At 34.9% G+C, this 13644-nt stretch overlaps 1 protein-coding gene across 1 annotated transcript in view; it reads right to left on the reverse strand.

Moving 5' to 3' along the window:
* TTLL7 (tubulin tyrosine ligase-like family member 7) overlaps positions 1-13644 on the reverse strand; it is a 108954-nt gene that overhangs the window by 22835 nt on the left and 72475 nt on the right. The window contains exons 13-17 of the mRNA XM_004679152.2: positions 12916-13051; positions 10840-10926; positions 6479-6671; positions 3512-3714; positions 2169-2303 (exon numbers count right to left, since the gene is read on the reverse strand). Of these exons, the coding sequence (XP_004679209.1) occupies positions 2169-2303; positions 3512-3714; positions 6479-6671; positions 10840-10926; positions 12916-13051 (754 nt within the window). The remainder of the gene's footprint in view (positions 1-2168; positions 2304-3511; positions 3715-6478; positions 6672-10839; positions 10927-12915; positions 13052-13644) is intronic.

Consider the following 13644-nt stretch of genomic DNA (forward strand, 5'->3'; position numbering starts at 1 on the left):
GTAGAAAAATTAATAAATTTAATTTCTCTCAAAAAACTTTCCTCAAAAGTAACAAATAAAAATAAATGAATTTAAATCAATTTAATTCATTTGTGAAATGGAAGCATTAAAGTATTTCTTGCATTAAAAGAAAAGACACATGCAAAGAAAGATCTCTAACTTAAGGTAAAGAACTGGTGAGGATCCAAAGCACTGGCTCCTTGTTTTACCAAGCAAACAATTTCCATGAAGAAAATTCAAATGTCTTCGAGTTTATTAAGCTTGAGAAGAAGTCCAAAACAATTTTCCATTTTAATTCTGTGTTGCATTTACCAGATAAGAGAATATTGAATAAAAAAATTATGTTGAGGGCCTCCCTGGAGGTGCAAGGGTTAAAGTCTCAATACTCTCCAGCTATCTTCAGCCACTGAGGCATGAGTTCAATCACTGACCGGGGAATTAGCCCACATGGACAACAGACCTCTCCTGCTTTGCCCACTGCTCCTCTCAGCAGCATATTTCAGTCAGCCCACCTGTTATACAATGAATCTTCTCAACCCCTGTATCTCTGACCTACAACCTTCTTGTATGCATAAGTAAATAAGTAAATAAAACAAATATTTAAAAGAAATGGATATATGTTGTAGTCATATATGTGGAAGCAGACAGGTTAAATATTTACTGCAGGGAGTGATCATAAAGTTAAAAAACTGAATGTCTAGAATGATTAGTTTTTACTAATTATATTAATTTATCTATGTTCTTCAGGAAAGTCACATTAGCCACAAATATTAGTTCTATTTTCTGATAAGCTTTTTTTTCTTTTTCCTACCGAACCATCTAAGAAATAAAAGTAAAATGTCTGGTAAAAGTTATTAGCTTTATGGGGCCCTCCCTGGTGGCGCAGCGGGTTAAAACACAGCACTAAGAAGCCTAAGCCACTTCTGCATGAGTTCGATTCCCATCTGCCCAGGAGGTGACCACATTGTGTGGCAGACATCTCCTGGCCTGCCCGCTGCTCCCCTCAGCAGTGTACTTCATCGATCTGCCTGTTCAGTTCCCCTCTCTGTCTCTGGTGAATCCTCTCACCCTCCACAACTCTGGCATGTACCCCAGTTCTATTTGAGTAAATAAATAAATCTTTAAAAAAAAAGTTATTAGCTTTACTTTAAAAAGAACTTGATTGAATAAATTAGCATATGTAAATAAAACAAATGCAGAATAATGCTTTAAACATAGCTTTACTTATCTTCCTTTCTCCTGAAGTAACAAATTTACAAACAATGTATAGAGAGAGAGTTTTCACTTTAAAATATAGAGATAACACTATGTATAATATTTGGGGTCTTTGACTATAACTATGTCAATTACAAAATATAAATTGAAATTGTTGATTTTTAAATGAAAAAATATTTATGATTATTATTTGTCTGCCTTTTTTTTTCCCCCTAGGTCAATTGCGCTACACTAAAGTAATGCTGAAAAATGAAAAAGGCCAAAGGCAAGGCTGTGGGTTTTATCCTACAATTGGCCACCAGATGGTGCCTTCTCCTGTGTGAAAAAAAAAAAAAAAAAAAGAGGGAGACCAATGTTTATTATTGAGGATTATCTAGAAAAATACAATTTGAAAAGGGTACTTGAGTAAGAAATAGAATCTTGAATGAAGAAGTGTTCTTGCCAAAAATATTTTCAAAAATTAGACCTTTGTAAATTAGAAGTAATTGATTTTAATATGAATTTTAGAACTCTTTACTATTTTAGAAACTTTAACAAGAAAAATAAACACAACAAGTCATTTCAAAATCTAACTCAAACCAAGCAAGGTATCACATTCAAATATTTTTAATTCCATGTACCTTCTTTTTCATTATAGGTGCACTTTTATTTTTATAATCATTAAGAATAATTATTATGTAATACAGATTGTTCTCACTTGATGAGCAGTGGTAGCAATAAAATAGGACCATACACTAGATATTTTGTATGGCTGATTAGGAACATTATCTCATTGCTCATGAGCCACAGTAATTTAAATAACACCGATATTGTCTAAAGCTGTGGAGGTTGAGTAGAATATAAATTAAGTTTACCATGTCATTGAGAATAATGGCATCCATAAACAAATTTTAACGTTTGACAAAGAATAAAAAATATGAGTTCCTGGGGCTTTATATACATCAAATACTCACATCTTCTATCACGACTTCTGATTCTATCTCTGATTTTCCTGGAAACCGAATCCTCATGTCCTTGAGAACAAATAAGGTCTGAGTTGTCATATCGTCTTCTTGTTCTTTTGTTCTCAGTTGCTGCAAAGACTCACTCTTAAATTTGAAAGAATACAGATATTTGGAGGGGGGTCTTATTTCATTGTGCCACTATAATCTGAAAAATATTTCTAGGTAAAAATGAAGCAGATTTAATTGGGAAAAAAAGCAATGAAAAAAGAAGAAAGTAATTTTTTTTACATTTATCTTCAAGATTAAATTCTTAGGATTAAATGGCTGATTTCCAAAGAGTATCTTTCACACCTACACAGAGTTGTATTTTATTTAGCTCAAAGTAACAAAATAAAAATATGACTATTTAAAACAGACTGATCAGTTTATTTTGCTACATATATCTTAGACAATTCTTTGTTTAAAAATTTTATATGCATAAATATGATTTCTATTTTAAGTCCACAGGCTTTGTTTCATAAATGGAACTGAATAGGAAAAGCTATTAATATTTTTTAATTTCTACTTTTTACTGAAGTAAATCATTTATGGTTACCAAGAAAAATTCATTCACTGATATTTCTGGATCCTACCCTTTGGAAATATCTATATTATGTCAATTAGTTAAATAAATCCTTGTTCTGTGTGAAGATACTTTGAGCTCTCTATTTGAACAACTACAAGTAGACAGGTCACAAAATTCACTGACTTCCTTACTATGCAATCTCTGGGATTCATGCAAAGGAGGGAATATCACATATTAATTTTCCTTAGTTGTAGGTATGATGTGATAACATAGCATCTGAAGAGGTATGAACCTAAACTTCCTAGTCATAAATAGTGTTGTAAACTACATGTCACCTCAATTAAAAGAAAAAAAAAACAGAAACATCATAAACAATTATATTTAAGTGTTCTAAAATGAATTTGCTAAAAGTCAATTTCTAACCTATTCATCAGTAGTCACATGCGGCAAAGTTTATACAACAAATTTCTCCAAGTTTACACATGTACTACTTAATATACTGCAAAATAATATATTTTCTCAGGTGATTTTAAGTAAACTTTACCTACTCTATCTGAAATAGAAAATAAAATGCTCTTTGCAGTGTCCATCCTTTAAATTCTATAATATAGTGATGTTTACCTTATAAGAGTCCATACTAAGTTATAACCCCACTCAGGAGATCACAGGTTGAATTATAGAAAGGATTTGAGGTTCAATCTGTCCTCCACCCAGCTAATTCATTTGCCACCTAAATCCTTACTAGAATGTACCCTGTATTCTCCAAAGAGTGGAATAGATGACTTACTGCTTGAGAGTCAGAACTGGCATCATCTGTGGGAGGCAGACACCTTTGATAGGAGGAAGCACGGTTTAAAGAATGTGATCGAGACCCTGAAGTTGGCCGGGGTGCTGCTATCATTTGTTGAGCAGAAAAGGGGCGGCTGTCCCCACTAAGAAGTGATTGAGCAGTGATGGACCGAGGGCAGCTGACTGAACGCTTTATGGAGCCTAATGATGATGGAGAAGAGATACAGTGTTAGAAGATGTTACACTCTACTTAGGTCTTTATAAACTAACAATTATATTTAACAATAAATGTCAAGGCATAGGCATTATAATGAGAATATGAGTTTGCATTTAATTGAGTTTAATTCTTCAGTTTAAATAGCTGAACTTGGTAGAGAACCTCTGTCATGTCTGATAATGACTATCATGTGACTAATAGTTAATGCTATATTCTCAAAACATGACACACAAGAACCAGAAGAAAGAAAAACTAACATTTATGGAGCACCTTCTACAAGAAAGGCATCATGCTAGGTGCTATTGTTTCATATTAATGTTCACAGAAACCCTCTAAAGTAGGATCTCCATCCATCGTCTGGAGGTTCGGAGAAAAAACTTTCTCAAGGTCACAGGACAAGAAAGTGACCAAGTTCAGGTATAAATCCTGACCTCCCTACTTGATGATGCCATCCACTATTCTTGGATTAGACCAGTCATTTACTAGAATCTTGTGTTTAGGTAAGAGATAGAATACATCAAGATTCATATAGAGGGATGGAAAGGCATCTAGAGAATAGCCAGAATAAATGGGTAAGGTACAGAATTTAGGGTCATAAGAAAAATAAATAAATAAATAAAAGAACATAAAGAGCAATGGAGTTTAAAATACATAATTAAATATATTAAAGATTAATATTATTAAATGAAAATAAAAAGTCAGGATCTAAAGGGTGTTATAAGATCAAACAAAGAAAAACCATAGAATTTCTTTCCCAAAGGATCCTGAAAAAAACTTTAAAAAGAGAACCAACTGTTCCAGGTAAATTTAGACTCCTAACACAGGGAAATAAACACAAATACAATATTACAAAATGCATATTGTGTTAGTCATATTCTATCCACCCTCTGTTCTATATTCTCTCTGTTTGGGGAATATATCAATTTCCATTAATTAAATAATTTTAATAAAACTCACATGAAGGCAGGTTGAATACCCAAATATTTCTCTTCATTAGCTGTTGAAAAAAATTTAAACCTTTATAAAGGTAATGGACATAAATCTTATATTTAGGGATGTACTTCTAAAGTATATTTTGAATAGATGATTAAGAGCCCTCATTTAGGTTCTGGAGAATACAAAAAAAAAAGGATACTCACTCAAGCTATAAAAGATGTTTTTATAAAAAAAACACTTCCATTTGTTCCAAATATCAACTTCCTTTTGAACCTAAAAAAAAATTACACTTTTTTTTTTAAGAACAGTGCTTCTAAATGGGGAACATATCCCCAGTCACTCTTTTACAGAGAAAATTCCCAACAGCATAGGGACAACCTACACCTCACCCCTGTTCTGTGAGGGTTTAAGGTGAAGGTTTAGACATACATAACCTGATCACATAAGCCCAAGAAAAATGTCTTTTCCTTTAAATCTCTGCAAATTTCCATTTTTTCCCAATATATGCTGGAAATTCAGAGAGTATATCTCAATAGGCTAAACATGCCAATGATATTTGGGTAGATTACCAAAAAATTACTATTATCTGCCAAAGTATGTAAAAAAATATTTTATATAATTTTGTATATGGCTACCTTATAGCAAACCAAGACATATTCATTCAAAGTTCTAACAGGCTTGACTCTCCTAAGTAAACTATTTACAAAAGAAAATGTTACATATAATTTTGATTTTATCCCCAGTCATCAGCAATATTTTGTCAATAAAACTCATGGGGAATTGTGGCTATGATATTCCTTACTGAAAGATTAAGAGAGAATATAAAACAAAGTGAAACCCTTGTTCTAATTCCCAAAGACTACAAAAATTGTAATTAATGAGGAAAAAAGATAGGTTATTGAGTTGGCCTAGTTTTGAAAACAGGATTCACACTTAAAAATACATTTTTAAGTGTATCACATGTTTATTATTCAATTTGATTTCAATTTATTAATCTAGTGGTTTAAGAGCAAAGAGTAATCTGAGAGCCACTGGAATCTTAGCATGTTTTTCTCAGCTTTACTCTCATTGGACAGTACCCGCTGCTACTAAGTGCACACGCTACACAACAGGACAGGAGTTAAAACTGATGAAATCTAGGCAGGACCAGCTCAGCATCCAAGACAGACAGTTACACAGAGACCTACTGAAAGCACCCATCTTTAAGAAACAAAGGAATCTAAGAAGGAATGAATGGAAAATAGGAACACTGTGATATGGGAAAAAAGAAAGCAGGAAAGAAAGAAAACAAAAAAGTTGCAGGTTGGTAACGCTCCTAAATATCTTCTGTTCACCAAAAGCTCTGACTTCAGTGCTTACCCATGAGGAAAAGGAGAAACGTAAAGTGAACTATTTCACAATTGTGTGGTTTATGTTACACACTTAAAAAATAGATTTTTTTTAAAAATGAGTGAAAACAGAGGTAGAGAGTTGGGAACAGAGTAAGAATACATTGGTTTAAGTGAGAATTCAAAAGATAGGTCAGTCATGTGACACATTTCATAAAATCCAAGCAAAAATCTAGCACTTAACAGCAACTGTGATATGGAGGCATGGACCTCAGAGACCCTTAATTCCTCGCTTTTGTTTCCCAGATGAAGCCCCTGAAGCGGGATGCAGGGGTCTGTGCCCCGGGGTAGTTAGGGAAGGAGGTGTTGAATTCAGGTTGCTCACACAAGAGGGTTCATTTAGCCCATGGTCTTTTATTGAGTTCAGTAATTTCAGTTTCATAATCCTTCACATAGCAACTAAATTTTGAAGACATCAACTTACTGGATGGTTGCATCAATTTGTAGGGGTTAGACTGTTTATAATTATATGAAACTTGTTTTTCTCTTTTCTTATTTTGGTAGTCGTCTTTTTCATCTGATTCTGAAGAACTGCTGTTACTGTCGTAACTGCTCTCACTGCTATAGTACTTCTGTCTCCTCATTGCCTCAGTACTCTCAGGCATAGAACATAGAGGCTAAAATAGAGAGAAATGTTATTTTGCTAGCATTTTTAAAAGACTTATTAATGTATCAGTTACAATATCCAATTTCCCATATCTGCTTGCTGATTTTCATCGAAGGCTAAAAATCCCCCAAAGTACTATTGTTATAGTTCTGCTATTAATATGCAAAGACATTCACTAATTTTTCTGTTCCTGCAAAATATTCTTCCCTATATATGCTATAGCTCAGTATGATGTAGAAACTGCTGTTTCTTCATGATTGGAATAAAGGAACAAAATATCTACAAAGAACAACAAAAGGACAAATATTGCAATAAAAATCAGAAATATAATCAGTTTTTCTTCATTTTACATTTTAGTCATTACTCCTCAAGACTCAAAGATGTCCTTTTGATGTCTCATTCATGTTAACTCAAAAATGTATGGAAGTATATTTTGTGTCCTTATGAAAGTAAGAAACGACAAGGAGAGAAGAAGAAACAGGGTTAAAGCGAATTAAGCAAACAGATAAACCACTATAAATAAAAGAAGACCACATGTTAAAACAATACCGACAATAAGGAAGTCTATCTACTCAGATACTATACAATAAGAAGCAAAGTATTGCCTGTCTAATTCACTGTGAACATTTTTTTTTAAAGATTTATTTATTTGTGCATACAGAACTGGGGTACAGGCCAGAGGCTCAGGGGCAGCGAGAGGCTTCACCAGAGACAGAGAGGGGAGCAGAACAGGCAGATCAACAAGTACACTGCTGAGGGGAGCAGCGGGCAGGTCAGGAGAGGTACGCCATCTGGTCACCTCTGGGGCAGGCGGGGATCGAACTTATGCAGAAGTGGCTTTAGCTTCTTAGTAGTGTGCTTTAACCCACTGCGCCACCAGGGAGGGCCCACCGTGGACATTTTTACAAATAAAACATTTTAGTTAATTGGTCATTTTCCATATTTCCAGTAACAACTCATGCCTTTTCTCAGAGAATTCCTAATCCTGGCACATAATGGAACGTATGGCACATACATTATGGCCATAATGGAACATTACTTTTCATTGCCCATAAAACACTTTTTCAGGGCCCTCTCTGGTGGTGCAATGGGTAAGGATGCAACACTGCAAGCTGGCCCCGCCGCTCCAGTGTGAGATTGATCCCATGCCCTAGAGGAGATCCACATGGCACAGCAGACCTCTCGTGACCCGCCCTGCTCGTCTCAGCAGTGTACTTTGTCAATTAGCCTTTTCTGCTCCCCACTCTGTCTCTAGTGAATCCTCTCACCACCCCTGCACCTCTGACTTGTACCCCAGTTCTGTATGAATAAATAAATAAATCTTTAAAAAAAAATTCTCCCATGGGGATTACAACTAAGACAGAAAAATGCACAAAATAATGCAAAAATAAACTATTGTATTATTAAAATAAAAGAGAAAAAAGTTTTTCTCTTAATGCTGTAGTGTGAAAGTCAGTATGGCATGAGGTTTTCAGAGGACAGCACACCATGTAAAGGGTAAATCAGTAAGGATTCAAAATGCCAAGCTATTATGTTCCAATATCTTTATTAGAATCATTTGTCTCCAAACCTCCCAATCAATCTACTTCCAATGATACCACTAAATGAACAAAGACAGGGAAGAGGGACTGCTTCACTTGTTCTTGCATAGCCAAGAACAAGACAGTTTTGTAACTTAGTCATTCTAAGAGACTATTTATTACACACACCATATGCCTCTCATTCCTACTGGGAAAAGACCCTACAGTTGTATACTAGTTTCTTTTTCTCTGTCAAATCAAAGAAAATGTTTTGATGTTAGCATACACCATAATAAAATCCTTGGTTACCATAAAATTTCACTGAAATAAGGTGTATCCTCTTGTGTAACAGTGTAGGATGAAAGATAAAGAGATAAGCATTTCATGAAGTGTCTGGAATACATAGTAAGCCAAAACATGATCTTAAAGTTAATGCCTTTGCAAGGGATAAAAAATAACCAAAGCAGGAAAGTATTTTAATACACTAAGGTATCAAGCTGTGTTTAAAAGTATGTTCTTCTTTTGATATCTAATAGTTACTGAGCACTAACAATGTTCAAAGTGATATGCATAAAAACATTTACACAGCCATCAAACATTCTGAAAGTTATGAATTATAAGAGAGGCTGTCCTTCCGAAGTCTAGCATGCCCAGAGGACAGGGACACAATCAGGCTGAGTAATAATTTATTTGCTCCTATAAAAATCACAACGAGAAATGGACAACTGGAACCTATGTGTCACATATGCATGTGGAACTGTTTGACCAAGACAATGTTCAATAACTAGAAGTCACAAATGTATAAACACTAAGCAGTACCAAAAGTATAAAATGGAATTGCATGGCCCTCCCTGGTCCTAACAAGATACTGGAAATCAAATTTGCCATGTGATATTAACAAAGCCTACTTTGAAGTTTGGCTTACTCAAAGCCAACTGTGTAGAATGAAGAATAAAATGCCTTTACTGCAAACTGACTATTCAGCTCTCAAGCACCGTGAAATACTGCTGGCCCTAATAACTGTAGGAACAAACCAATAAGAGAAGTTAAAAGATTTCAACATGAATTCTGTTCTTCAACAAGTTATATTTTTTATTTGAATGATAATCCTGATTTGATGAAGTAATGAAAGCTATAAGCCAGTAGAAGGCTATCTTAGGGTCTCTGCATTTGCCACTTTGCTATGAATATTGTGTCCCCAGGTTGACTCACATCTGATTTTACTGAATTACAACAATGAATATACTAAGCTTAGACCTTCCCAATGTTTCCACTCATGAAAGTGTTTACTTTTATATACTCTTATTTGTCCCAAAGGAATAATCAACATCTTCCACTATTCTTCAACAGAAAACACAGAACAATACCTGACATCCTAGCTCTCTAGCCTCCAGTAGATATGTCTTTTGCCAGTTCTTCTTGCACCATTTTACTCTCCAAGAACTTTCCACTTGTGTCATACCAAGAAAACTCAATGTTTTTCCAACAACTATGCAGTGTCACACCTCCATGGATTTGTCTTTAATGAACTTCCTACCCCACATAATCATCCAACCCTCTTAAATCTTTAGACACTATTCACTCAAGCCCCAATGCATATGGTGTTTATTTTATATAAGAAGCCATACACAGTCTAGCAATTATTTTCTTCTCTATGCTACTGCTGCATACTTTATTACATAACTACCTATCATAATTCCTGATTTTTGGTTTACCCATTTGTCTTCCACTAGCCAATGACATCCTTTGGACACATTCAAAAATCTAACTAATGGTTTATGAGAACCTATCAAGTGCCAGATGCTATGTATAACAGGTGCTAGAAGAAAATATATATCTAAGTCTGAAGGAATTTATGAACCCAATTATGGAAAACATGCCATCAATTACTTGTCACAACTAATCTTTAGAAATGTTCTTTGTGGTACAGCAGGGGAAGGGAGGAAAAGATCTGAGTTTTACCGGCAGAGAAAGAAAAGATTTCACAAAGGCAATAATGATTCAACTGGATTAGGAGGGGACTCTGATCAATCAAACACAAATGAATGATTGTTTTTAACTCAGGCATTCCTGAGACATGGGGAAAGCACAAAAGCATGACAGAACGTGATGTAAGGACCCAGAAATAGCTTAATATTGCTGAACTATAGAATGAAAAGTTTCCACAATATGACAAAGTTAACTCTTTCCTACACTACTAGCAAGGACTTTACTATATAAACAAATGACAGTATTCTATTTGGTACAAAAAACAACCTATTTTAAGGAACACAATTTCAATATCATTGGGGTACCAAAATAGGGCCTCTAGAGTCTGGATTCACTTTCTTGAATGCTACACATATCTCTGATAAATATAAATCTAGAGATATGCAGAAAACTTAACACTGAGTACAAAACAAGGTTAGTAGCTCTAAGTTCTTCCTCACCCCTGATCCTGAGAGGTTTTCACTTGAAAAAGGGGAAATATCAACAATGAGGGAAATGAACAAAGCCTGATTGTAAGTAACATTATCTTTCTTATTCTATCCACACTGGATAGTCTATACAGTTGCTTAAAAGTTGTAACAGACATTCTTAGGTGAAACATAAAGGGGAAACAGCTATGCTTAGTAGTAGTAGCATCTACTTGGCTACTAAGGAAGTAAGGTATTGCACCTTTGGTCCTCGAGACTTGGCAGTTTTTCCCATCAACTTTTCATCATCAATTTCACATTGTTCCAGAAGATCCAAAATATCTTCCTCCTTAGAAAAATATGTAATAAAATTGGTGATCACTAACAGACTCTAGAATTTTTCCAAGATCAATCTCCATAAAGTGGGGTACAACAAGTTTTCCTGAAGTTACTTAAAGATTGCTTATTAAATAGAAATAAAGTCACAGCAAACTCTCTTGAATTAACTTTCACTAAAATCAGCAAAAGAAATAATATATCACTGACATCTACGTATTATTACAAACAAATGTATCTCTCTGTGTTCTAATATGCTACTAAAAGCTTGTAATACAATACCTCAAAAATTAGCCTATTAGACAATTTAAAATTTCCAAAATTTAACACTCATTTTCCAAATGACAACTTTAATCATGTCTATGTTGATTGTTGCAATAGGATATTACAACTTCAGACAGACAACTTTGGATTGTTTCATTATAGCGATTTCATTTAGAAACAATTTAATAATAAATATACTCACAGACTGCAGATTTTGAGTAAAAAGACCCTAGCAAAGTTTATCTAAACTAGATCTTATTACTATTTTTCCAATCACTCATAACATGGAATCCAACATGGTGGAAGTTATCGTTGTAGGTAGAGACCCAATAATACAAATACCAGCAGTATTAACAGGCCCAGATAAACCTTTTTGACAAACAGGATACAAGCAGAGGCTGGATTCCACTTGCATGATGGCCTTGTCTTCCTGAAATGTTCCCTTTGGAAACCCAAGTTACCAAACTAAGAGCTCTGAATACCCTGCTGAGACCATGCAGAGAGAAAACGATACCTATCCAGCTCTCCAAATGTTCTGACTATCATAATGGAGATAACAGAAATATAACACAGTTATCTTGGATTTCCAGCTCCAGTTAAACTTTCAGATATATGCAACTGTATGATTTATTTCAAGCAAGGCCAGCAGAAGAATGGCACAGCTCAGCCAGTTAAAATGGCAGGACAGTGGATAAAGGAATTAAGTGATTCATTATTCTGTAATAGTAGATTATTAGATAATTTTTATAGACTGTTATTAATAGATAGTTGGTAGCCCTTTTAGTAAGGTAAACAGATTACAGTATGTGTGTGTATGCACACATGTATTTTAATTATATCTCATATCTCATATGCCAAATTTATGCAGGAGCAAATGTTGTAATGTTTGTTACATTGCTTATAATGGTAACATCACTAGATTAATTCACTGAATTTTTTATTCAGTTATATATACACATCATTGTAATAACATGTTTGTTACATGTAATAACATGTTGATAACAACATTCTTCGGCCTCCCTGGTGAAGCAGGGGTCTAGCTCTCAGCACTACAAAACTATCCGCAGTCACTGTAGCACTAATTTGATCCCTGGCCAGGTAGCTGACCCACATGTTGCATCAGACCTTTCCTGTCTCACCCCCTGGTCCCTTCTTCAGTGTGTTTCACTTGATCTGCCTGTTCTGCTCCCCCCTCTGACTCTGGTGAATCCTCTCACCCCTGCTCCCATACTTCTGGTCTGTACCCTGATTTTTGTATGCATAATTTTTTTTAAATCTTTAAAAAATAAATATTCTCTACTGCATATTTTGCCCTGTTAGACAACTTATTTATGAATCACTTAGTTGACTATGAAATGCTATCAGCTGTTAAAATGGAAGGAAAGTACATTTTGAAAGTGCTCTTCTATGTGGAATATAGTTAGATTGTTTTTAAAGATATACTATTAGCATCACTCCTCTTTTCTCTTTAAAAACACTCATTTATTGTGGAAGCACAACACTGTGGGGTTGTCTGCAGCCATTGCAGCAGGGATTCAATCCCGGGCCCGAAGCTGACCCACATGCCGCGGCAGACCTCTCCTGATCTACCTGCTGCAGCAGTATATTTCAGTCGGTCTGCCTGCTCTGCTCCCCATTCTGTCTCTGGTGGATCTCCTTATCTCCCTCCCTGTACCTCTGGCCTGTACCCCAGTTCTTGTAAGAATGAATAATTTTTTTTTTTTTAAACCACACACACCTTCATCTTCTTCAAAGGATTATTCAACTCTCTCTGAAATGAGGCTGCTCTTCCTGAAAGGAAGGTCTGAAAAGCGACAGCCAACAAACTTTCATACTTTTCAAGAAGCGTTTTATCATCAGGAGGATAAATACGTCTACAATAAAATCACAAAAAATTAGTTTGTGTAAGAGAACCTTCACAGCACAAGAGTTAAGGTCAATTACATAATGTTTACTTTCTCTGTGTCAGACATTTTACTAGGTAGTAAGAATAAAACTAAATTATAGTCATGAGAAATTTGTAATTTTTGTTACCTCTGTAAAAATAAAGTTTATCTACAGAATTTCATTAAATAATGCAGTTGCAAAAAAAAATATTCTATAAGGGTTTGGTTGGAGGGAGGGAGATGGCTGGAAAACTATAATTGGGCATATTAGAGAAATACTGAGCTTGATGGGAGATTAGTTCAGGGTATGAGGGATAACTGGGAAATTTTGGATTTAGTGTGATTACCAAAGTACACAAGAATAAAGTAATTAATCTTGATGATCTCTTTCAAGGATTAGAATTTGCCTGTCTAGAATAGAACTGGCTAGAAGTGGAGTGAGAAGAAAAGGTCCTCATCACTCCTGATGACAGTGCTAAGGGCCCAGAGAAAAACCCACCAAAAGAAAGGAAGCTCGTTAGCCTCAAATCTTCCTAATTCTGTTGAGTTGATGTCAAAATCTGGGAGGAGAAGTGGTCTTT

Source organism: Condylura cristata, unplaced genomic scaffold (assembly GCF_000260355.1).
Source record: "Condylura cristata isolate star-nosed mole 26May11 unplaced genomic scaffold, ConCri1.0 scaffold00008, whole genome shotgun sequence".
Lineage (NCBI taxonomy): Eukaryota > Metazoa > Chordata > Mammalia > Eulipotyphla > Talpidae > Condylura > Condylura cristata.